Below are 26,271 nucleotides of genomic sequence, written 5' to 3' on the forward strand. Positions count from 1 at the left end.
TACCTGTGGCCCGCTGGGGGCACCTCAAACACTGGGGTGTACTCCAGGTGGCCGAGGGGCTGCATCACTGCTGCAGTGTGCCACTGCTACACTCCTATGTGGCACATAGATATTTGGGAGCCAGGGGGCTTGAGAGGTTGCTGAGCTCACCTAGGAGGGTGGCTGTCCCCACAGACCCAGCCCCGTAACTGCCCAGCAGCTCAGTGAGGGCACACGGTGCTCCTTGGCCATCAGGTTTTAAACCAGGTCCATGAATAATGAAGTTGGGAGGGCAGTTTTGATCTCTCCTCCTGTCCCTGTCCTCTCTCCCACGCTCGGAAATTTTTGGCCACACTTTGACCAGGCTACAGAGCGACATGCTCCCCCTGCCTTGCTTCCCCCTCCCTTCAGTGAAATACTCACCAGCACACCGCTCCGGCAAGGAGACAAATATGTCGCATTCAGAAAACACTTTTTGGACTTTTAAGAACAGTGAAATGAGGCAGCTGCCCATGGTGGGCAATTTAGCTTAATGTGATACTGAATTCAGCTGTTTAATACACCCAGATGCTCCAGCAGTGAGGGTATTAAAAAAATTCTTCAATAAAGAATGGAGATGTGAATAGGTTTTTTTTTTTTTCGTTTGTTTCCTTTTTTAATGAAGATGGTAAAACCAGTAATTTGCTACTGTACATCTGCATCAGTTATTTAACATGACATCTTGCTGCAGTAATAATCCATCAACATCCAGTATTACATATGGATTCATAAAAAGGTTTATGCTTGTGTTGGTGCATTTGCTGTCTGCCAAACCAATTACATACATTTTACAATAAATTATACATATTGAACTGAGAACCTGCTGTGTTAATTGCTCACATTTTTATAGGGGAAAAATGTGGTCATGGAGTAATTTTTCTTTTTAAGCATATTGAGAATATGGCAGAAGAAGATGCTATGTCTTCAGCTTTTCAGAGCTGAAAAAATCAATATTTAGCCCTACAATCAGTAAAACAAACAAAAAAAAATCAGGAAGTACGTACTTTGGGGAAGCTTTCTCTGGTGCCTTCTCGCCCCTCTTTCCTTCAGGCATCTGTGTCTTAGCTTGGGAGGTATGGAAATATATGCACCTGTGAGTGCCCCATTGAAATGGATACTAAGCTTCTCCTGTACTGATGGCTGAGGACACCCTGAAATGCCTTCCCAAATCGGGGCCCCACAAGGGAACTGTGAGGAGCACGGAGTCTACCTTTCATAGAGTCATAGAATCATAGAATGTTTGGGGTTGGAAGGGACACCTAGAGCCCATCTAGTCCAACCCCCCTGCAGGAGCAGGGACATCGTTAACTAGATCAGGTTGCTCAGAGCCCCGTCCAACCTGGCCTTGAATGCTTCCAGGGATGGGGCCTCCACTACCTCTCTGGGCAACCTCTTCCAGTGTTTCAGCACCCTCATTGTAAAGAATTTCTTCCTTATATCTAGTCTAAACCTACCCTGGTTTAGTTTAAAACCATTACCCCTTTTCCTGTCACAGCTGGCCCTACTAAAAAGATTTTGCCCATCTTTCCTATAAGCCCCCTTTAGGTATTGAAAGGCTGTAATCAGGTCTCCCCGCAGCCTTCTCTTCTCCAGGCTGAATAAGCCCAGCTGCCTCAGCCTGTCCTCATAGGAGAGGTGCTCCAGCCCTCGGGTCTTTTTTGTGGCCCTCCTCTGGACCCGCTCCAACACTTCCATGTCCCTCTTGTGCTGAGGGCTCCAGAGCTGGACGCAGTACTCTAGGTGAGGTCTCACCAGAGCAGAGTAGAGGGGCAGAATTTCTCGAAGCTCTGCCGTTTGTTTGTTCCTTCCTCAGCAACAAGGTCACGTAATGATGAGCTGCAGATTCACTGTTCACAGACTTCCTATGAGTAATACTTTAAATATAGTTTATGACATCAAGCTCAGCACTGGCACCCGATGGCTTTCAACCCCCATTAGGACTGAATGCCCATTCTGTTCCCTACTGAAAAAAAAAAACCCAACTTTGTAAAAGATGTCCCTCGATTGAAAAAACCCAAGAGGATAGAATTAAAGCCCCAGATAATATGACAAGGGGAGGAAAGCAGAAGTGATGCCTTACTTTTAAGAAGATACAAGACAATTGTGATGCTCCAGAAATAAACAGCATAATTTAACAGTGACACTTGGAGGAAGAAAGGCATTTATGGCCTCTTCGGATCTCTGAGAAGTGCAAGGAAGCATGAAAGCCCTTTCCCTGCTGTTATTTTTTTTTATTTTTGAGGCAACACATGCAGACTACTCTGTTTCCGACGCTGCTCGAAAGGCTCTGGTTTTATTTATGCTTATTTCATGAGAGTTCCTAGTTGTCACCTGGGAGAAGAACTCTTCCTGGAAGTGACTATCAACTTCATCCCACCACAGGGAGCAGACGAGTTCTCCTCTCCTGCGCTTCCCAAAGCAAACCTGTACTCAGCCTCTGCCCTGCCCAGATTCTCTCAAAACACAACCGAACACCAAGGTGGGGGAACAGACAGACACAGAGTGAATATTCATTTTTAAGAAAACCAGCCATGTGTTAGCCTAAATAACGATTGCTTCTGAAAAAAAAAAAACCCTGTATATTTTTTTCTATTTCTTTTGATGAACTTCCTTACAGTCCATAGCACAGGTTGAGCAAGATGGAATGAAGTGATGGCCAGGCAGAAGATTGACTTTGTAATTAACGTATAGATGGTGGCAGGAGAAAGTAATAAGAACATCATCTGTAACAAAGCAATCTTCTTCAGTATGGTTCTTCTTTTTTTGCCCAGCACAAAAGTGGCTGGCCTGTATTTTTTGTTGCAGTACCAGGTGTAGCAGTTAAGTTTTTCTTCTTTAAAGAATGAAAGCAATCAAGATGATTTTCTCCTCCACACACTTTCACTCAAATTACTCTCCTTCTCTTGCTCTGGCATGCTAAGGAAAAAGTATGTTCTAATCACTTCCTCTCATTCACGTTTTACTTGCCCTCGTGGCTTATCATTCCCGCGTTTTGCCATCGCTAACCTGAATTCATACAAAATACAGACCTAAGACCAGAGTTGCCAGCAATCCCAAACGCGGCACCTGTGACATTACCGTCAACCATTTTTGATGACTTACAGCTTCGCTTTCCCACATTAAGACCCTTTCTTGTTCACACAGCATTCTTCCCTCCGTATGCTGCTTCCAGCCTGGCAGAGCTGAGCCTGCGCTGCAGAGCGGCAGGACTGGCACCCGGGGGGCTGAGCCCTCTGTCTGTCCTGCTCGCTGCTCAAGCACCCACAAATTGTCACTTGGGGGACACCATTGGCCTGGCCCAGCAATGCCCTGCTCACACCCCCGCATGCTTTGCCAGCACCTTCAGCCCCCTGGAGGCTCCACGACCCTTCTCCAGCCTGCTTTCCCCGGTGTAAATTATTTTTTTTTTTAGACAAGTCTTGCTGGTTTATTCAAGGTGCTGGGAGCACCTGGCTCACAGTAAGGCTGTGGCATGCAGACAACACTTTGCCTGGCCACACATTTCTGTAGCCAGCACTGTTGCCTCGCTGGAAATTTTTTGCACTGCTGGTGCATTGCTCTGCAGAAAGAAGAGGACCTTGACAGCAACAAGTAGGGGAGTAGGGCCATGTTTTTCTCCCTGACAAAACTTTCACTCAGTCCAATCCTCCTGGGAATGACAGACACACAGAGTGGTTGAGGTTGGAAGCGACCTCTGGAGACCATCTTGTCCACCCCCACCCCTGCTCAAGCAGGGCCACCTTGAGCCAGTTGCCCAGGGCTGTGTCCAGACGGTTTTTGAGTATCTCCAGGGGATCCGGAGGATTTGCCTGAAGGTGGAGCAGGGAGCTGGGCACCCAGGACACCCTGCTGCCAGCAGCACCCTCCCACCCCTGCAGCCTGGGCAGTCCCTGACAGCGGGTACAGGCGCTGCCCCAGCCCGCAGCCCTCCTTCGCTGCCAGACAGTTGCGGCCACAGCAACTTTTGGGTGGTTTCTGCTCACCAGTGCTGCTCCTGCAGCACTGGCCCTGCGGCCAGGCCCAGCGAGCTGGGGAGGGCAGCGTTGCAAGGGGGCCCTGGGTCACCCACGCCAATCGGCCACCACAGCTGCTGTGCAGGGGACCAGATGGGGCTGGCCCAGCTGAGACTGCTGCAACAAAAATAAAGGCAAGCCAACTACTGAGGACAAGTAACTGCCCTAATTTTTAATGACATGCATCGAAAGAGGCGGTTCATCTTGTGCTGCAGCTGGTCTCAGGCCAGAGAGAAAGACAACAAAAAAAGCAGCAGTCAAGGATGTGGCTAAACCTCTCAAGTTAAATATAGATGATGTTTTAAGTGAAGGCATACTAGCTAAAAGATGCTTAAAAGAGACTAAAATAAAGAAAGAGTAACGTTTACTACCAATATGTGCAGAAACATCTTGCTTCTCAGCTCCTCATCACAGATGGCCCCATATCGTGTCTTTGACAGCTCTCATGGAAGAGATTAGAAACAGACCCATGCCATACACAAGAGGAAACAGGGAAGAAGCATTTCCTAAACACTTTGAGAAATGCGCTTTTTTTTTTCCCCCTACCAAAACAAACTATATCATACTCTGATTGATTTATTATCTCAGCACTGCCCTTTGGGCTCAGTGGATATATTAACATTAAGCAGGTAAAGACTTAAGAATAATTTAAAACAGAGCTTACAGCAGAGCTGTAGATCAGGCTGATTTCTGCTGTTGCATGGTGAAAAAACCAGAAAAGCTCTATTAAACTTTGAGAATAAGACGGTTGTGTTTGAAGGTGTCAGTGAGACTACATGTGGCAGTGAATTCCCTGCCAAGCCGGTGCACGAACAACCTGGTGCCATTGGTTTGGTCTCACAGAGAAGGTCCTCCTCTGAGCCTGACAGTCATTCACTCTCCAAAGAGCGACTGAAGGATTTTTCCCTTCCAGAAAGTGGCAGATCAATCAGAAATGAACGTGAATGCATGAACCATGTTAAACCACCAAGTTACATGTGCTGTATTTGATTTTTCTTAAATATTGTTTCTTTGTACCTCCTCGCTAGCCTTCAAAGTACTCCGAGTACTCTGCTCATGCACTCTCTGGTTTCAGGCAACCGGCATGGCAGTTTGCCTGAGCTGAGAAAATACGCTTGAAGTCTGCATTCACAGGCGGCTTCAACATCCTAAGGAAAATGCTTTGTTTTTCTAGCCTGAAAGTATGTCACAAACATGAATAGAATTATACGCTCGTTCTCCCTCGCCCTCAATCCTCTTTACCTTAGGAAAAAATTATACACTTCCAATTACAGGGCCAGTTAAAATCAATACAAAGGTGGGAGAAAACAGATCATTTTTCTTATGAAAGTAACTGTTTTCATTAATTTTTCATTAGTCCTGCTTTTGTTGTGCTATCCATCACTGAAGGAGCTGGTATGCAGTAGATTACATTTAGGTTATCTTACATGCTTCCAGGATTTAGTAGATATTGCCTGATAAAGCTGCGAGCTTTATGGCTTTAACTTACACCTATCAATAATGCATCAGAAGAGAATTTTTCTGCGGAACAGCTGTCCCTGAGCCAAGCAGCTTTCTCCTGGAATAGCTGCACTGGTTACAGCTGAGATGATAGCACAGCTTTTAAACTACTCCTCTAAAGGCTACAACTGCAAGAAAGAGGAGCAGATGCTTAAGGAGAAGATAATCCATGAGGGTTTGAGCCCTACTTTCCCCGCTGTTGTAATTTTTATTTTGGAGCGTTTGAAGCCAGCCATGCCTTGCCCCATCTCAGCAACCACACCGGCGTGTGTCAGGATTTTGTTGCGATCACTGTATGAGCGACCAAAGCTCTTTCACAAATTGCAGTGGAGCTTTTTTTGTTGCCATTTCCCCCCAATATTGCCTGAGTTCTGTGGTAAGGAACCAAAACATCATAAACAGAAAATTATAGTCACTACCGAAGAACTGAGCCAGAGGAAGGAGATGAAGATGTCAGGAAACCCTACTTAAAACATGAAGGGTGAAGGGAATTTTATTTCATTTATTTTTCTTTCACTAGGGAAGGAATTCGAAAAAAACCAAAACAACAAAGCTATATGAAGCCTAACATGGTTGCAGTGTTACTTTTGAAGCTTATTCAGACATCTCAGGGTCTGAAGTATCTGCTTGAACAGCCTGCAACTCTCAGCTTTAAAAACCATGTGGCAGAGCACCTCACCCATTCCAGCCTCTTTCTGTACCACAGGAGGGGCTGTGGAAGAGGGTGGCAGTGCAGCTGGCCACCCAGGATGTTGGAAGCCGAGCCTTTGCAGCCTCCCCAGCTGCATGATGAGCTTATTGCTACCTTCTTCCCTTACAGGTAGAGAGATGCTTAATTGAAGGCTTGTACAATGCTTTGAAGAGACCAAGCACTGCATTAGGGCCAAAACTATTACTCTTGAGCTGCCCACGTACAGCCCCAAGCGGAAGAAAAACAAGCCTCCCGAACTGGGGAAAGCAAAGGGAAGAAATGTTATTTATCCGGTAATAAATGTTTTTAATGTGAGCCACCCAGAGCTGAAGTATTCTTTCAGAAGCAGCAGCGATTAATGAAATCATGGGTACAGATCTTCAGAACTGGTGTTCACACTTTGGTTGTTTTGTCTTCTGTTTTTGCATTGAGTGTAATTACTTGGAGGTTAATCAAATGAAGCATCAAGCATCCACTGGTGATCCCTGCTAAGCCCTCTGGTTTGCAGTAAAGCCAGAATGAGTGCAGTTCATGAGTTTTGGGGACTTCATCACAAATCTCCCTCCCTCCATCTTTCCCCAGACCAATAAGCTCAGCTTGCTGGGCTGGGCAAGGGCACCAACACCCCATGATCCCCAAAGGGTACAAACCCAGCCTGTTCACACCAGCGTCAGCCTCTTTGCAGGGAAGAGCTCATGGACATACACTTTCAATGTGGCTGAGAGCGAAAAATCTGATCAAACCACACTTTCTCTGACCTGCAACGGAAAATACTGTATTTTTTAGAGGTAACGCACAACAGAGATGATGTACGATTGCTGCCAGTGCAACAGTACCAACAGCCAATTACCACCTCACACTTCTTCTCATAATCCCTACATCACATTTAGCTGTAATTCAGCTCATAACTTGGGTGTGGGTCAAGTTCACTGTGAATACAGAGGGCAGAAGATGGGATCTGGCCCATAATATCTGACATCAGTTGAAAAATTATATACTCTTCCTCATTTTAGGCGCACAGGACTCAATAACATATTAAATCCCTAGTCAATAGGCATGTGAAAAAAAAATCACAGACTCAAGGAAAAGTAGATTTTTCCTCATCTGTCAGAGGACACCTCCATTTCTGGAGCTAACACCCTTGCACTGAGGATGCTGCAGCAGGTTGGCACTAGGGTTTCCCCCCCTAGCATGGATGTTAGCAATTTGGTTTCCAGCTAGCAGTGCTAGCTCAGCTTACAAGAGGATGAATTTTTGTGCTATGTGCCAGCATCTTTTTTCTGAAAGAGGGGCAGGGATACAATTTTAGCAGTTGCAATCTCAAACAGAGGATCCCAAATGCTAAATCAGTTTTGGAGTCTTCAATAACCAGATCAATGAGATGGCAGTCAAAGCCAACACAAGGACCTGATAACAAAGTATTGATTTTTGGTGGTGGCGATCCCTCCAGACCCTCAAGAAATAATAAACCACTCAAACTGAAGTCTGAGAAAAAGCAACTGGTCTACAGGCCCTGAGGAAGTCTTGGTTTCATTTCCACTGTAAATAAACCTCAGGCAGCAAGAATGCCTACATACAAATACCAGTTGTCCCTAGAAATAATTCATAATATAGAATTCCACAGTCAAGAAATGACAGATGGAAATAAATGTTCTTATTTCTCTGAAAAAGCTGACCATTGGTCAATAAAAATGCCTCTCTCACCCTCCAAAATCAAACCCTTCCAAAATCAAATCCTTTGCCAAAACTGTGAACATTAAAGGAAAATGCACTTGACAAGTCATTTGGGTGACAGTAAAAGCCCTGTAATTAGTATAGCAATCAATTTTTAAAGGTTGCTGCAAAAAATTATGCTCATGAACAAAATGGTTCTCTTCAAATTGAAATCAGTGCCTGTTTAGTATAAAGAAAAATAATTGAATGGCTGGCTCACCTTGCATGTTTTCAGAGGGTAGTAGGTTGTCCCTGTTGGATTTCATTATGGATTCTGTTTGGCATCAAAAAAACAATGCCTCAACTATACCTGCTTGTGCCAGTCAAGCACTGAAATGATCTGCTTGCTTCTAGACACGTGGCAATGGAGACGAAAAACATTCACCAGGCCAGACTACCTGGCCATAAAGTACCTGGAGAAGGAATAACTTAGCAGCACCTATTTACAAGCAGGGCTTCTGGAAAGAAAGATTAACCTAGTGACTAAGCAGGACTTCACTTTCTCCAGAACAGGGTAAATGAACTCAGTCTTCAACGGGACACTCACAGTGTAAAGGTTCATCCAGGCATGCCAGGATCCATACTTATATTATGTAGCTGTTTGGTACATTAAGGAGGCAATAGGGGAAGAATTAAACCCTGGGACAACGGTTATTGCAGAAATCCAGCGTCCAGGTTACCAAAAGAAAGGGTGAAGACCCAGTTCCTCTGCCTGTGTCTCACTGTGGGAAGGGGGGATAGATGGCATCTGCAATCTCTGCATGTCCACAGCAGTTCTTCCTCTTGTTATTAAATACAGCACCACTGATAGCGTAAGATGGAGTCATACTTTTTAATACAAAATTAGATAAATTTAAACTATAGTACATGTCAAAATTACTAACCTACAGAAAAGAGCTGACCGTAATGTGGTTGTCCTTCGTTCTCCCCCCTCCCTCCTTCCTGGACATATTGCTCATTTGTCTGTTGATCAGTTTTTCTAAAGAACATTTTAAAAACACGTGGTTACAAGCCTCAATTGCAAACAGGACTAATCTCATTTGCTGTCTAAAATCTACATCTACCTTATATTCCTGCATACATTTTTCATCAGCCATCACTTTCTTTATTCATGACCTTTTACTCCATGACCACACCATAATCGCAGTGATGTTTACATTCAGGGTCTCTGAGTGATTTTTGACTCCATCAACACTGAACGCAGGCTTGGTGGGAGGGCGACCAGCCAGCTGGGGATCTGGGAGGGGCACAAAGGTATCCTTGGTGTCATCAAGTCGGACAGGTACGCGCTGAGCAAGCAAAACCCCCGGCTGAGCACAACCTGCCAGCTTTGGGAGCAATGCAGCAAAAAGCATTAACGGCAAAGCTCCTCACCCTCCACACGCAGCCCGTGCAAAGGCTGTGGCACCAGTTTCGGGGCTGCTGATGCTCCTGGCCAGGCAGGCTTGGGGTACCTGCTGGCCAAGCAGCAGGGAGGAGGGAAAGGAGCTGCAGCCCCCCAGCTCCAGCCTGCATCGGAGCACATGTCCGTATGTAAACATGATGGCTAGTGGGGCAGCTCTGGATTTGAGAGTACCTTTGGGCTTAACAGACAGCGTAAACATACCCCCGGGTACACCGCAGAGGCCTCAGAAAGTGAGGCTGCACCTGGAAACACATGGAGGGGCTTTCTGCAGCAAACAGTCTCCAAAAGATCACGACGCCTTGCACTGGTAACCCCTGTACTCTCAACCCATGGGGATTGGCATCTTTTTCAACATCACACATTTCATACCACTTCCAACAGCCTGAAGATCTGTTAAAAATATTTATTTCCCAGGATTTTAGCTTTCTGACTTCTATGCAAACTAACAACCAAATTGTGGGCAGTAAGAGCAAGCATTCGTTTATTTTGTAAGAGGACTACTTGCTGCTAACTGAAAACAAGCATTTTCAATGAGGCAGCTGTTTCAGCACTGTGAATAGACAGATCAGCATCACATTGAAGATCTAATAACCCGCTAATGAACCTTAATTTTTGGAGCCCCCTCCCTCACCCATTTCCACATTTCAGTAATTTCAAAACCATTGATATGTGCTGCCAGAGAGTTAAGTATGCCCTCTGACATCTTTTAATAAAAACCAGAAAAATGGTAGCTTTTTTTTTTGAGTTATCAGACTATATTAAAAACCTTGTTACATGTATTTAACAATTTCTTTTTTTTTTTCTTTTCTTAAATAAATAGCAAAGTGTCACCAAGATGAATGGAATGCCGGCACCATTGCATCGATAGAAACTTCCATACTAGGATGAATACACAGTCATATTCTGGAATATTGCATAAAAAGATACTTTGGAGGAAAGGTGATGGTTGCTGGTGCATCTTAGGTGGTGAAAGCATCAACTCGTGAATGGTCCGTGCAGGGGTATCGTGATGTGGCACTTCTGCAAAATCTCACCGGCCCGAACCAGGGGGCTACAGAGGTGGCCTCCTTTGAGACTCTGCAAGAGAACAACTCACAGGACATCTACGCCGGACATCGACTTACCGCCTGCTATCAAGAGCAACGCAGCCGATGGCGTAAGACGAGGGGCTGACCGTCTCACTCTCTAGGCAGAAGAACACTAGCTTTAAACGAGGGGAACGAACAATGTTAAAAACAAGCAGGCTGACTAACACTCAGCAGGGCAAGGGCTTGGGAGAGTTGAAGCTGCCAACTCCTCAGTCAAGAGGGAAGGATGCAACTATTCACCACTACATGGAAGGTTATAGGACCAGGCATCATTTTTTGATGGGCTTCCCTAGGCTGAGCTGGTGTTATTTTTAAGTCTGACCAACAGCCTCTCTTCAAACTGGGACAAAGCTTAAAAAGGACAGCGCTGAAGGAAGACCAGCAACATGCGGCACACCAGACAGATCCCACTACATCATCTGCTGCCTTTAACTCACTCCACCGTGAGCGGCCGCCGCTCCATGCGCTGGAGTGCACTGAGCTAAATCCCACCTCTCTGCTCCTGTTGGCTTAAATCAGACCCTCGTTATTTTAAACAGAGTTTATTGTATTTAATACATTATAAAATTTGAAAAAATTGTAGGAAAGCAGCAGATTCAAACCAGAGCATCTCTACCAAATATTATTCTGGCCCCCTTTGAAAAAAACACAAAACAAAAACAACAACAAAAAAAACTCATTCAAAAGAAAAGTTAACCTTTCACATCTGTGAGGGCAGACAAAAAGTGTGCGACTTCTGTACAAACTACATTTAAAATTTCAGTCGACTAGCTTTCCAATGCAATGGATGGTCGTCTCCTGAACACCTGCCCATCCACCTCTAAAAAAGACAGACATAAACCTCCATATGCAAATAAAGTTGAGTCAAGGTGTGTACACATTAAAAAGTGGATAGCTGTTTGGCAATGGAAAATGGGTGAAGATTAGCCTATGTATCCCCCAATGGTAATGGCTTGTACACCGTTAAGTGGGCCCGAGTAAGGCCTAGGACACTTAATGGCCATCACAGCACCAACCTCATCTACCACTTTTTTGTTGTTGCATTTCCTACCCTTTGACATATACATACATATATATATGTACATACATACATATACATACATATTTTTAAATATATGTGTGTGTGTTTTCTTTTACACCTTGAGGTTATTATTATTATTACTACTATTCCAAATGTTCCCATATGAATTCAGGTGTGGTCTCTATATTTGATATAAATGTGTCTTTTATTCAATTTTAGTTCCAGGACTTGTTTGGAGTCCAAACTGCACAGGAAATGTCCCCCTTTTTTTTTTTTCCTCTCTTTTTTTTTTTTTTTTTTTGCATAAAGAAACATGTCCATTTTAGTCCAGAGGCTCTTGCTTTATTCGAATGACGGAGGGTGCACGAGATGTCCTTCTGAGTTCTCGTCTCAGTACGTATTCACTGAATTGGGAAGAGTCCACCCCACCTCCACACGAGCCAACAATCTCAAACCCTCTTTGCTGTAACCTCTCAAGTACCTGCAAAAAAGAGGAAACAAATACCAATGTGTAAGTAAATAAACATATTATTTGCTGAGGACAATAACTGCTGTTTTCAAATGGATCCAGGTAGGAAACAGAAGTGGTTACACAGATCTGCTAACTGGTTCCCTCAGCTTCATTGTATTGGACTGATTTCTGCTGAGTTTGTCCACTGAGAAGAAAAATAAAGGAAAAAAAATTTTTTTTATATATATATATTTTTTTTAGTACTGTCAACAAAAAATCCAGTATTCTTCTAGCCACAGAAACATGCCTGGAAAAACACATTCTCTGATTCACAGACTTTACAATACAAAAGCACAAATGCTGGACTGCACAGCATATACCAAAGGATGCGAGGAAACACCTCAACTAAATGATGACAATGCAGACACTGCGGTCATAATTTCAGAAAAGTTACCGTCGTATTTTCTAGAGACTTAAAAAACCAATCGTGACTACAAAGTGTTTTGGCTACAGTTACCTGTGGTAAAACCTAGGATCTTTTAACTTTAATGATGGGACTAATGAGTTCTGCCTATTCACCTTCTTTCCTCCCTTTTCACAACCTGGGTGGCAAAAAAAAAAAAAAAAAAAAAAAAAACAACAAAAAAAAAAAGAAAAAGAAAACCCACAAGGAAAAAGAGAAGAGTCAGGCAGGGCTCTCAGAGTGGCAGGCGGCTGTGCCCAACGCAGCTCACCCAACAAATGATGTGGCAGAGACCTCAGCTCCCAGCACCAGCTCCAGGCTGCTAAGACCATGGTCTCCTGCCACACCACTATTCCACTCTTTTTTCTAATTACCCACGTTCATGCTGGTTTACTGTAACTGTGGGGCTGAGGCATTCTTGCCCTTGTTTATACTCTTTCCTACTTTTATCATAGAATCATAGAATGCTTTGGGTTAGAAGGGACCCCTAGAGGTCATCTAGTCCAACCCCCCTGCAGTGAGCAGGGACACCGCTAACTCGATCAGGTTGCTCAGAGCCCCGTCCAACCTGGCCTTGAATGTTTTCAGGGATGGGGCCTCCACTACGTCTCTGGGCAACCTGTTTCAGTGTTTCACCACCCTCATTGTAAAGAATTTCTTCCTTATATCTAGTCTAAATCTACCCTGCTTCATCATCATCTTTATCTGTTCTGCTGCCTGGACTTCCTTCACCTCACCTGTGAAGGAGACCCTTCCAGGGCTTCACTGGGGTCAGCTGTGATGGCCACCAGCTCCAGGGTGGGGGGCTGATGCTCCCGCACCCCACAGGACATGGGACTCTCTGTCCAGCATGACCAGACCTCACTGGGGTTGTGTTGGGAGTGGGTGCCTGCCGAGTCTTTCCCAGCTATTTCACCAATTAGCAAACTGGCTTGCATGTGTGCTGGGACATCAAGGGCAAGCAGAGCAGCAGAAGGCTGTGGAGGATTGGAGTGGGGGGAGAAGTGAGCTGTGGTTTAAAAATGCTTAAAACAAGACATGCCACATCTTTACATGTATTGCTTCAGGTCTGCAAATTTCCAAAATACCCGAGCATGGTTAATTGCACAGCAGACAAATCTCAAAAAGGAGGGGGTGGTGAAGAGACTCAGAAGCATCAAAACATCTGTGCAGTTTGTTTACCCTGATCTTTAGCTTTTAACAATATAAAGCCAAAATCCCCCAAAAATGTCTCAGTGCAGGCCACCAAAAAATAGAGCAGGAGAACTTAGGTCTTGAGAAAAAAATGCAGTGGAAGCAACTGGTCAGGAAACTAGTCCAGCCCTGGACAAACCATTTGGTCTGTACCTCACTCCCCAGGTCTAACGTTAGTCCCTGTCCCGCTCCGCATTGTCATTAGGACTGGGAGAAGCTTACATGTCCCTAAAATGGAAGATGCATCATCATCATCATCTCTCTTGAAGCCCATCCATATTTTGCCACTCTGACTCGGGTTTTTCACACCAGTAAATATGCCTGGCAATTCTTACATATGTGACAAAAATGTAAGCATCAGAATAAGTGATAAACAGCTAAAGGATACAACTGCTTTGAGAACTATCATGCGGCGCATGGCTAAATAACCCTCCCTGAAAGTCTTATCCCTTTTCAGTTGTAATCTTACATCTAGGGCTGTTCTAAATTTGCATTAGTCACTACAACAAAACAACTTTGATGATTCAGCATGGCAGAAAAGGCCAGTAAGAGCCAACTGTCGAAGCATAACATGGGTTAAACCCTATCTTGATAGGTCTAGATAGGTCTATCCAGACTCATGTGTGAAGTGGCAGCACGTATGCAGTGCCTGGCGAGCCCTCAGTGCGGACTGTGGCGCTCAGCTTGCGTCCTCTGGGGAGGGAGCGGAGCAGAGCTGTTCCACCTGGACAGCAAGACCTGGCAGACAGAAAGATGTCAAGCTCAGTTTGCAAGTCTCCTCTGTGTAAGAACTCGCTCGTGAGTCTGCAGCATTTAGGAGGTGTACCGAAACCAAACAGCACCAGTAGTGCTAGTGTCAATTCCAGATGTGAAGAAGTGCTCTCGCTCCAAAGCGCTGGCTGTGCAGGATGTGCTAACTAGGTGGAGACAGATGTGTGAGGTTGGTTAGTTTTAACCAACAAAGGATAAAACAGAAGACACTATGAGTTTATTATAATTATTGCAGAAACTACCTACATCTGACTCCCAGATTTTTTTTCTTATCAATTTCATAACAGCTACTGATTTTAGATATTACTACATAGAATCATAGAACAGTTTGGGCTGGAAGGGACCTTCAAAGATTATCTAGTTCCAATCTCCCTGCCATGAATAGGGGCATCTTCAACAAGATCAGGTTGCTCAGAGCCCCGTCCAACCTGACCTTGAATGTTTCCAGGGATGAGACATCTACCACCTCCTCTGGGCAGTGTTTCACCACCCTCATCATAAAGGATTTCTTCTTAATACCTAGTCTAAGTCTACCCTCTTTCAGTTTAAAACCATTACGCCTTTTCCTATCTCAACAGGCCTTTTCTATGCAGAAAAAATTAGGAAAAATTGCTGAAAGTGAAAGAGGAGGGTCTTCCCTGAGACCACAGAAACAGGTGGGTCCCCATTTGCAATAAGCAATCGTGCCTTTGTTTTTGCTACCACAGCAAGGAGGAAGACTGAACATGTTTTCTTAGTCCAGAGTAAAAAGCGTACGGTCATTTATTCAAGAAGTATTAGAGAGGTCTTTATCAAATGCAAAAGACCTGGGTAGCACTGGAAAAACGATGCACTAGTTTTTAACCACAGCAGTGATAACTTCCCCCTGCTGTACCCTTCACATTACATGCCTTGCCTGATAGTCTCATTGAAGGGTCAAAGTCCTCCTAGGATGTCCCAGTTTAAAATATAGCAGGAGGGACTGAGGCAAAGTGCCCCCAATGAGGGTAAGACTCAACAGGTGCCTTCTCCTGTGGTTTCAGGCTACTCCCTTCTCCAGAAATACTGGGTCCTGTTTCAGGAGGAATGAGGAGGAGGAAGGAGGATGCTGGCTGTGTTCTCCCTCTGTGGAAGTGCAGTTCTCCTCTCAGTAGCTGGCCAGTGCTACTGTCCCATCATTTCTTTCTCACATTAATTCCCCTTTCCCCTCACTTCTCACTTGTTACATCCAGAATAAGAGACTGGGGCTTCACCTTTTTGCTCCTCTGTTCTTCCTATTTAGTTCCAGAGCTCCTGTGGACTCTGGGAAATCAGAGCATCTCCACTACCCTTCTTGGGTGAAGGGACAGTTCCTGATGCCCAATGTAGCATCTCCCCTCCCTGGCTTGAGATGTCCCTGTGCCCTCTCATCAAGCCAGAAAACAATTTATAACAAGCAGGGCAAGGGACTTCAAGCAGGCTTGAATGTTCGCTCCATATTCGAATGTCAAAAAAATGTTTCTCCAAACATGTAATGTCTTTATATTGAGGCAAACATGTATTTCCTAACGCAGGTTTTTAACGCTACTGTAGTTTGCTCGAGATTTGGTGATGATATGCGTGAATTAAGTTAAGAAAGAAGCCCTGATCCTCAGAAGTAAATAACTAGCTCAAAGCCTCCAGCTAATTTTGTTCTCCAAAACTCTCCAGCAACAGGGAAAAGGGTCAACCCACTGGTACCCAGCCAGCAGGCTCCCTTCCAAAAAACGCACACGTGACTTCCTACCTGAACTGAGTTGAGGTGACAGTATCCGTTCAGCGGAAATCGGATGACATGCGTCGAGTCGTGATTCCAGCCGGCATTGACAGAATTACACATCACGTCACCGATTTCTGGAAACACTTCTTCTATCAATGACTTATCGCCACTGAGTGTAATCCTCTCTCCGAGGTCTGGGGCAACTCGCACCACCAGGCACTCACAAGACTTTGAGAAGCGGCCACTCTCCCGGTCCTGTTTCCACCTTTCCATCTCCCCTAGCATGGGCTGAAGCTGGAAGTACTTTGCCTCTTCATATAACAAACTGTAGTCCTGAAAGACACATATATTACTGTGCACAATTAAGAAAGAGGTGTTGCTAATGTACCACTTAATGTATATGGTTATTCAGGCTAGTGCTGCTCTAGATCTGGAACCCTTCAGACATAGTTTGTAATTACTGTGTAGGAAGGTGTAATAAAATAACAGTGCAAGCAAAAAATAACCATCAGCCACTTGAAACAGACTGGGTATAAGCAGCACTTGTGAGGGGAGGGGGAGGTTATGCTTGCTCAACTCCCTCCTGCTATGGAATAATCCAGGCAAAAAATCCCACTTTTCCCTGTGTTTTATCCCCATAGTGATGTCATAGAATAATGACCTCATTGAACAGATGGAACAGAAGTCAATCAGGATTCAGAAAATTCATCACTAGGATCCATCGCGTCTTACAGCAATACTAGCAGGCATTGTAACAGGTATAAGAATGTAAATGAGGGAGCCTGCAATGGCTCTTAGTGTAAAATGATTCAGATATTTGCATAATGGATTGCACATATTATTGCATTTTAAAAATTAAGTATTTTTTAATACCTCCCCATTTTGCCGACAGTATTGTTTACTACATCATCTCAAATGCCAGAGCAGAGAGAACGTATTTCTAAGCATAGCCAGTATAGAAGTAATTTAGAACTGATGATCTGGAGTCTGCCTACTGCCATTTTTTAAATGAAAAAAAAAACCCAAATCCAAAACAATCTTGTTTTTCTAGGTTTAAGAGCCTAAGACCATTTGGAAAATATTTATACAGAGAAAAGCAATACATGAGAATTAAGGAAGACAGAGGAATAGAATGACAAGAAGACTGCTAACTGTCAATATGGCCCTGAATTTGAGCTAGAAACCAAATACTTGATGAGAATGGGACACCTAAATTGCGCTCAAAATACTGCTTATGCTTAATGTGTAACAAAAAAGGTCACCTAATCTATATATTCTAAGAAACAAGGACTGCTGTTCATTCCAAGGGCCGATCTTCTGGCCACCTTAAAACGTAACTGGGAAGGACATCCCTTTGAACATCACGCTGGTTGGGTGAACTGGCCAGGAGTTACATTTCCGCATAGCTACTGTATATTTAGGTGTTTAAAAGGCTTTGCATATATAACTTCTTAATACTGCATGGAAGGCAGCTTTTCCTTTTTCTGTATTTCTGATTACCTTCGGGACAAGTGCCGAGAGCGGCACAAAGCCACGCAAAGGCTTCAAAAGAGGGACATAGTGCTTATCAGCTGGTTCCAAACTCCCACGTTATTCGGGTAGGTCTGCCCATGTCACGCATGGGAGAAGGAAGCATGTGTCTACAGCAGATGATTCAAAGGTTGCTGCAATACGGCTCTCGAACTCAACCCCACACCTATTATGCCCCAAACACCTGAAAGTCTGTCTCAGATGCGAGGGATAAAAGACTGCACACCAGGGTGAACTGTTCTAACCCTTCCCCATCACCTCTCTTGTTCAGTCTGAATTGCTGGTATTTCCTATGGTGAACTAGTGGCACAGCCAGCTACGCTGATACGCATGCATTAAGTAATGATAAAGATCTGTTCCGATCGCACCAGCGCTCTCCAGTGCTCCCTTTGCTGGCACCGCATAATACACCCACAGACCTACAAGCGGATAAACACAGAACATCACACGGAGTCTTGAAGCTCTGCCTCTGTAGGCTAATGTCTAACGTGGTAAAGTACCACAAATTTAATTTGTTATTAAAAAGAAAAAAAAAGCGCAGGCTTTTTAATAAAGTTTAAATAATAAACGTGGAACTATTCATCCCTGACTTCTCTAAAACTCCAAAATTAAACTTGCAGTACGCATTCAAGAGTCTGAGGGAGAAAATATTCTATGACTAATGCTCAAATATTACCATGTGTGCAGTTTATTTTGTCAATACTGTGATTCCCACACCATTCTCTGAATTTCAGTGTGGGAGTGGAAGCTGGAACTGCTGCAAGCAGAGGGGAAGCATAAAAGCAGATGAGAGGACAAGTAACCAGCAAAGCTCACGAGCAGTCGATTCCAGATTGTAACATCCTTTCTGTCTCCATTAGCATCCTATAATATTTAATTTCCCTAGGTCAAACATGGCAAGGTTGCTCCGTTATGTTACAGCCAGGAGGGGAAAATTTAGTATTGATGCCACTCTAGGAAAGGCTGACAGATGCCACTTTAGCAACCCCATGCTTACTTTGGCCATGTACCCAAAATCAAACACAGTACCGTGCAAGTGTCATGTCCCCCCCCTCCCCAGGGCTCTCGTTTTGACTACACACCAGATAGCGGTTTTACCCAAGTCCCTTGAAATCTCACCTTGAAATCATCAGGAATGAGGAGTTTCGATGTCCTTAAAAAGTTCAAGATATATCTGAACATCTGCCCATCTCTGTCGATGAAATAATGCTGCTTGAGACTGTCGAGGACAATGGGCTCCGTGCCATCGAAAAGCCGGCCGATTCTGGAGAGGAAACAAGAGGCAAGCGGCAGGGTCAGAGCAAGCTCGGGCTCAGCAGCCGCTCAAACAGCCCCACGCTGCCAAACCCCCTTGCGCTGACTTCCCTGAAGCAGCTCTGCGGCTCCGCTTTGCAAGAAAAGGGTTGGTTTCAAACCACGATTTAAGCTGGGTGTTTTCCAGCGTGGCCTCAGAAACTTCTAAGTTGCACAGCTGGAGAGGTGGAGGCGAAGCAGCCGGGGCAGGAGCCTCCTGCACCAGCTTCACTGCCCAAATCAGTGTCTCGTGAGATGAAACCCCCTCGATTATTTTGGACACCTCTCTTGATAGTCCCCATCAGTAGACGCCATCCCCTTGATTGACTCCATTCTGCTTTCCCAGGGACTGCATGATGAACCTGATTTAGTTTGGAAATCGCACTTGGGAAATGTTGCTTTGTTTGTTGGGTTTTTTTCTGGTTGTTTGCTTGGGCTTTGTTTGTTTTTAAACCCAGTTCATTTTTTGGATGCCATTGACTGCAACCAACACTTGGACAGGCACAACTGAGGGGGCAGCATGTTATGGGAATAAGCAGCTAGGGATACAAAGGTTATTACATTTCAATATGAGGTAATGATTTCACGGCGAAAATTAACTGTGTGTGGTAGGTATCAATTAGCACACACTAAAATAATCAGGAAAACCCCCTCAGTTTTGACTGAGGCTGCCCACCAACCACCTAGAACCACACAGCCACCTAAAAAGCCTCCGCCTGCCAACAGTTCTTTCGATAGCAACCGCTGGGTGCACACACATTTTCTAGAAGCGTGCCCCACAAACCTGCTTTTATTGGAGCAGCAGGAAGGGCTGAAAACTCTGAAGAAAAACCCTGCCGGAGTAAGATGAAACACATGTTGTGTTTCTTCGCCAAGGGTGTTTGCAAAACGCTCCTGAGTCACTCGCAGTTTCCCAATGAAATCAGCAGGAGCAACTGGCAGGTCTGATTTTGTGCGCCTGTTTATACATCTGCATGTGCAACGTGGAAGTACTTTTTGATTCTTTCCAACACCAGGATTGTACACAAAATGGTCTCAAAATAGCTTGCTTGCATGTGAAATACTACTGACGACTTGGGACACCTACTTCATAGCCTTGTCACAACCTGTTACATTATGCAATATTCTGCAGATTCTGTGCTTTCATTATTTTAATGAAAAGGCTCATTCGTATGTAGTTTTTGTCCCAATATAACCAACTTGTTTCGGGAACCAGCACAGTAAAATCTCTACAGGTTTCTAAAGAGCATATAATAGCATCACCGTACATCGGCATGGAGCTAGGGGACCAACAGGCGCTTTTGTTCCCTGATGACGCTTAGTTTGTGGCACGAGTAAGGTGCAAAGCTGCCTTCTCACAAAAAGGATACAGCAAGCAAAACAAACAGTCATGGCACACTATTTATGTTATAAAAGGAGTGAAGAAACAACCATTCCCCACCACCAGTAGAAAAAGACACCAAAAACTCAGGGGCAATCAGCCCTCCTGGCTGCACGAAGCACCCCAGGCCAAGAGACACCCCCATCCATCATCCACGAAAGGTTCAAGAGGCAAAAGATAGAAGTGGTTCTAAAAGAGGGGGAGACTGCAGGACTTGCAGGGAGGTCTCGGGGAACTGCAGAGGGATGGGGCTCCAGGGGACCGCATGCCACTTCACACCTGCGGCCATGCACCCTCCCTTCAAAAATGGCAGCGCCAACCCAAACGGAGTTTGAAGCGATGCCTGTGCCCGTGGCAGGGACCTCAGTGGTACACCCAGTCATAAGCTGTGAACAGAACGCAAGTCTCATCTATTCTTTTCTCACCAGCTGTGAGAAGTGAAGACCAGAAAAGAAATAAAACCCCATTTAACCTCAACTGACCATTTACAATTCTGTAGGAAACACCTGAATCAATTCAAGTCACATGAAATCTGTAACATATAAGGAATTAAATATATTTTGCAGGATCATCAGATACAAAATATTTTTTTCAAAGCCATCCCTTAGAACAATTCAGGCTTTCTTCCTTGGATGCTTGTTACTGCCTGCCCTGCTGCTCAAAATTTAAGCTGCGACAGGCCATATAATACAGGTTCCAGCTCAGTAGGTGGATGAGTAACATTTTTTATCTAATATGGATGCACTCAGCATTTAGAATTAATTTGCCCCTATACTCAAGCATGCCGTCTTGGAATCTATCATGGAATTCACACACAAAACATATACATTTGGCCAAGTCAGTCATTACTGTAATGTATAACGGTAATTGGTTTCTGCAGCATTTTCCTGGTTTAAAATTACTACTATAATTACATATTTACTGCATTCAGCTCTGGGGCCCCCAACATAAGAAGGACATGGACCTGTTGGAGCAGGTCCAGAGGAGGGCCATGAAGATGGCTGGAGCACCTCTCCTATGAGGACAGGCTGAGAGAGTTGGGGTTGTTTGGCCTGGAGAAGAGAAGGCTCCGGGGAGACCTTACAGCAGCCTACCAGTACCTGAGGGGGGTCTACAAGAAACCTGGAGAGGAACTTTTTACAAGGGTATGTAGTGATAGGACAAGGGGTAATGGCTTTAAACTGAAAGAGGGTAGATTTAGATTAGATATAAGGAAGAAATTCTCTACTATGAGGGTGGTGGAGCACTGGAATGGGTTGCCCAGAGACACTGTGGATGCCCCCTCCCTAGAAGTGTTCAAGGCCAGGCTGGATGGGGCTTTGAGCAACCTGGTCTTCTGGAAGGCGATCCTGCCCATGGCAGAGGGTTGGAACTAGATGATCTTTAAGGTCCCTTCCAATCCAAACCATTCTATGATTCTATGATTTTGAACCTCTAGGCCTTTTGTCCTCATGTTATTCATTGTTTAGGAGAACAAGAAGACTAGCAGAGGATGGGCCTTCTGACAAAACCATAACGCTGACAAGAGCGGAGAGCCATCAGGAGTGCAACCAGGGAGGTGGAAGCCATTGGGTCGGGGCTGGAAGAGTTAACAGAAAGTGCTGCCTTAGTGCACTGCTGCTTTGCAGCAGCAAAAAAAACCCAAGGAATTGCAAAGTCCCAATTCCCCTTGAATCTCCCCAGGATTCCTTTGCAATACACAACTGCACTTTCACATGTTAAAACAGCTTTGGAAGGGTAGACCCCCAGCAGAGAGCCTTCTGTAAACAAAATTAAAGCCTTTTTCCTTTTCCAGTGGAAAAATGTATATTCCAGCTTCCTAGGCACGGCTCTCCTTGAGGAAAGACTTGAGATAATATGGGACCCAAATCTAGCGGCATGGTCCTTCTCCTAAGCTGCATTTGCTACACCTATAAGGAGAGGAGACGGCTATGCCAGGATCTGGGGAACGACCAACACCTTCACCCTCCAGCCACCTCCTGTGCTCTTGGGTTCCTGGAAGCACAGCGGCAAGCTCTCTGCTGTGCCACGCGTAGCAACTTCTATACAATAATATTTGAGTAACCACCCTCCCTGTCACCCATAGCTCTGCTGTTACTCCTGCTTGGTCTCACACTGCAATTATAAATGCTTAAGACCCATCAATCCGCTGGCATGAGAAGGGACTTTTAAGTCATGTTTATTATAATTTCACTTCCCGGGAAAACCTGAAAGATGTTTTTCCCCATCTCCTTCTTGACAAGGTTGGCTGATGATTGGCAAAGATAACTTTTTTTTTTTTAAATGAGAAGTACGTAACAATTGAACGGATTTCCAAACAAGAAAGTGCTTTGAAGGAGGCTTGCAAAATAAGCTGATAATTATATGCAGAATTAGCCAAATATCAAGGGTAAAGGATAAAAAAACCTGTAGTCCATTTACAAGAAAATGTACTTCTGAAATATTTAATTAAAACTAACAGGCTGGAATTTTCTGTATACCAGGAAAATTAATGTCCCATGGGTTGAAAGTGCGACCTCCGATGGGTAATAATTAATGTCTGTGGCTTTAACTATCATATTCCACTGTCAGAAATCGAATGCTTCAAGGGTTGAAAACACAACCAGTGGAAAACTCTGCTTCCATCAGAGAATTTGGTTTTACTTTAAAGACACAAAGCAGGTACAGCTGCAAGCCTGGTTTTAGTGGGGAGAAAACAACGGGACATGGAGGAGATCAGTGGTTTAATTCCATAAAATACCACAGGAATGGACCCTTCTCCCCACAGACCAGCACGTCCATAGCAGCGTTCCTAGACCAAAGACCTAGCATGGGAAGATGGCATTGCTTACAGGATTTCTCAAATTCTTCACAAAGAAGTCCTGGTTGTCAAGGATCAAAATATACTCAGTCTGCAGCAAAGCTGTATACATAATGTAAGTGTTTATAACCTTGCTCTCTCAGTGTATAAATATTTATGTATATTATTATACACAAAGAGAAAAGCTTCCCTTTATTCTGCCTCAGTTGAGAATTTGGGAAAGCAGCAATAATTAGGAACAAGATGGCCAGTGTTAATTGAACAAAGTCAGTTATTGCAGAACTTTCTTAACACTAAGAAAGATGACACACTTCTGCAGATCCTTTTAGTGGCTTCAGTGGACAGGTCTAAAATTTGTCCTTTTTCTAATCAAAGAGACAGAAGGAAAAGATGCATGCTTTGATGTCTGCAAGCATGCAGAATATTGCATTACTTTCAATCTAAGGTAGAAATATACCTTTTTTTCTCCTCTGAGAAAACACAGATTCCTTATCATTGAATATATTCAGCATAAGATTTTTCATACTGCTGTCATTATCAGAGGACAGCACGAACTCAAAACTAACTGAAAATCTTTTGCAATAAACTATTTTCAAGAATTCCAAGCTGCCAGCTTGCCCTGCTCTCTCTGTCTTTTGCAGAACAACGACAAAGGGAGGAAGAGTCCTGGTGTGAAGCCCTTCTAATAACCGGGCAGAGGGAGCCGTGCAGCAGCATCAGCGATGCCCCGGCACCCGCAATCCCGTGCTAAGAGCAGGGCAAGTGACTGCCTGGGACTCCATCGAGGTCGGGTATTCAGTGGCCGGCAAGGGGCAAAGTACTCACGAAAAACACACCTCTCTCCCTCCAATAATGGCAAAGAAAGAGTATTTCAGCTGAAATTTCATTCACCTGGTTGGAGCCACTGTGGCAAAGTGAGCAGGGGTTTGGCCCTTAAAAGGATGAGTGAATGCAAGTTTTATCATGGCATCATTACATTTACGTGGCTAGTGGGAACGCTGCTTTGATACTCTGGGGTGTGTGGAGGCTGAGCTGGAATAGGCTTTTACTTTTTTGTCTCTGAGACTTTTTAGTCCACGTTGTCCTTATTAATTTCTTTTCATTTTCTTTTACTGAGTGCTCAAAGGCAATTTGCATAAGAGCCCATTATAAATTAGATCTGTTTAATGGTATGCTCATCTCATGGCTATTTAATTTTACTTCCTCGTATGTCTAAATTATGTAATTTTGCACTGTCCCCTAGAAGCTAGTACATTTGAAGAGGTATCCATGCCAGGGACAAATGCTATCTGTACCCAAATAGAGAATGATGATTTTTTTATTTTTTTTTTTGAAAACCACTACAACAGTAACAACCTGTTCTTCTTTTTTGAATACCTCATGTCATTTGGGTCCACAGTAACTGAATACCTAGCAATCTTTATAGCTCTGCCTAACAAAAGTTGGCTCATAAACATGATATAACAGAATACATTTGCAATTTTCAGGAACATATATTATGAAAACCACATTTTAGCCAAATACCCTGTTGTAATCTCTTGCTCTCAGTGCTATTATAATTTGTTCTTATCTCTTCCTCCTTACATTTAATTTAAGGTTTCATGTCCATGAGTCTCAGGAATTCCTTGGCACAGACAGTTCCTACATTATCAGAAGAGGCATAAATACAATGATTATAAAGCAAAGGTAACAGGGGAAAAAGGTATTAAAAGCTAAAATCTCATTAAACCGTCTATAGAAAAGGTATTTATATAGGAGCCAAAATGACAGAGCAAGAAGGATGTACAGGAGGAGGTATTAAAACACCAGTTCTTATGAGATTTAAAAGAAAATGTTGCACAGCATTTTAAAGAACAGATAAATCCCAGATACTGAGTAGAAGGATGTCAAACCTTTGTGGAAATATTTGCTAAAGATTAAAGAACTGACTCATTTACGTGGAGATAATTTCAAACATCTTAAGATTGTTATTTGGGCATGGAAGCAAAAGGAAAGGTAAGGGCAAGCTCAGAGGGCTTTTAATAAAACATTTAGAAGAAATTGAGATAGACAAGAAGTGGTGAATAGGCTTACAAGCAGAGTAAAGCATCTGAGGAGCAGATGGGAAATATCTGAAATGATGAGTGAGGTGGTATCATCAGGGAATGCATCAGAGACAAAAAACAAAAAAGAAACATGGGATTTGCAACAACCTGCCTGATCAGAGGCAGCACCAGGAGCAGAGATGAAAGCAAATCAGACGTATTACAAAAGGAACTAATAGTCACTGGATCTAACCCACATGGACAAACTGACACATTAACTGGAAAAGAATAAATTGCACAACAGCGTTCAGTCATGTTGCAGGAATTCTATTTACACGAGGGCAAACTACGGCTTTCTGCGCCACAGATGAGGTAGAGATGATGAGACGTGTAACTAAATGACAGCCAAACAAAAGAGGATATGTGGGTCACGGGAAACATTGGTGTGAGCTAAAAAATGGATGGCTAAGGCTCCAGAAGTCACTAGCAACACCCTCATCTCTGTTTGCCTGAAAAGGAAGTTTTTCCAAGAAAAATTAAAACCTGTATTTTCCCTGCTAAACAGGTGATGTAGCTACCTAGGAGATTCACACCAGAAGTAATAATTACACTGTGAAATACAGCTAACATGGGAACTCCCCTGAAGTATGTAACATACTGGTTGACAGCCTTATGAGGGGTGGAGGGTGCCCGAATGTCCATCAGAAGTAGGCCAAAAAATGTAGGCTCTGTCACAGCCTTCTCCCAGGATGTTCGAACCCCCATTCCCAAACTCAGGACCATCATGCACCAGGACCCAAAAAGCCACTTGTAGAAACGCTGACATTTTAGAAAAGAATGGAATAAATAGTTGGGATGGGATGTCAAGAGCTGGTGACTCATGGCCAGAAAGGTATATATGTGGGCAGATGGAAACCATCTCCTGCACGGCACCATGGCAGCGCGGGTGAGGCCAGGGGGGCACTGTCCCCAGGCTGCGGACGATGGGCCAGGGAGTTTCTGTTTACCATACACCTTCTCCCTCCGCTCTGGTATACCAAAGAGATACAGACAGATTAGAGGAACAGGCTGCAACCCAAACCTGCATCTTTTCACACAAGGCTGGCCAGGTAAGTGTTTTAAAAGCAATTTCAATACCGTGGCAGCCAAATCTCCTGAACCTCTAGGTTGCATTACAGGCTTCAGATGTGGCTGAGCG

The 26,271-nt window shown here is 44.1% G+C and overlaps 1 protein-coding gene across 1 annotated transcript in view; it reads right to left on the reverse strand.

The window, feature by feature from the left end:
- Nucleotides 1-11,771: 11,771 nt before the first annotated feature.
- The window catches only part of KCTD1 (potassium channel tetramerization domain containing 1), a 35,084-nt gene continuing 20,584 nt past the window's right edge, over nt 11,772-26,271 (reverse strand). The window contains exons 3-5 of the mRNA XM_035903008.1: nt 18,695-18,839; nt 16,073-16,378; nt 11,772-11,930 (exon numbers count right to left, since the gene is read on the reverse strand). Coding sequence (XP_035758901.1) covers nt 11,772-11,930; nt 16,073-16,378; nt 18,695-18,839 — 610 coding nt within the window. The remainder of the gene's footprint in view (nt 11,931-16,072; nt 16,379-18,694; nt 18,840-26,271) is intronic.

This window comes from Egretta garzetta, unplaced genomic scaffold, assembly GCF_000687185.1.
Source record: "Egretta garzetta isolate BGI_Z169 unplaced genomic scaffold, ASM68718v1 scaffold229, whole genome shotgun sequence".
Classification (NCBI taxonomy): domain Eukaryota; kingdom Metazoa; phylum Chordata; class Aves; order Pelecaniformes; family Ardeidae; genus Egretta; species Egretta garzetta.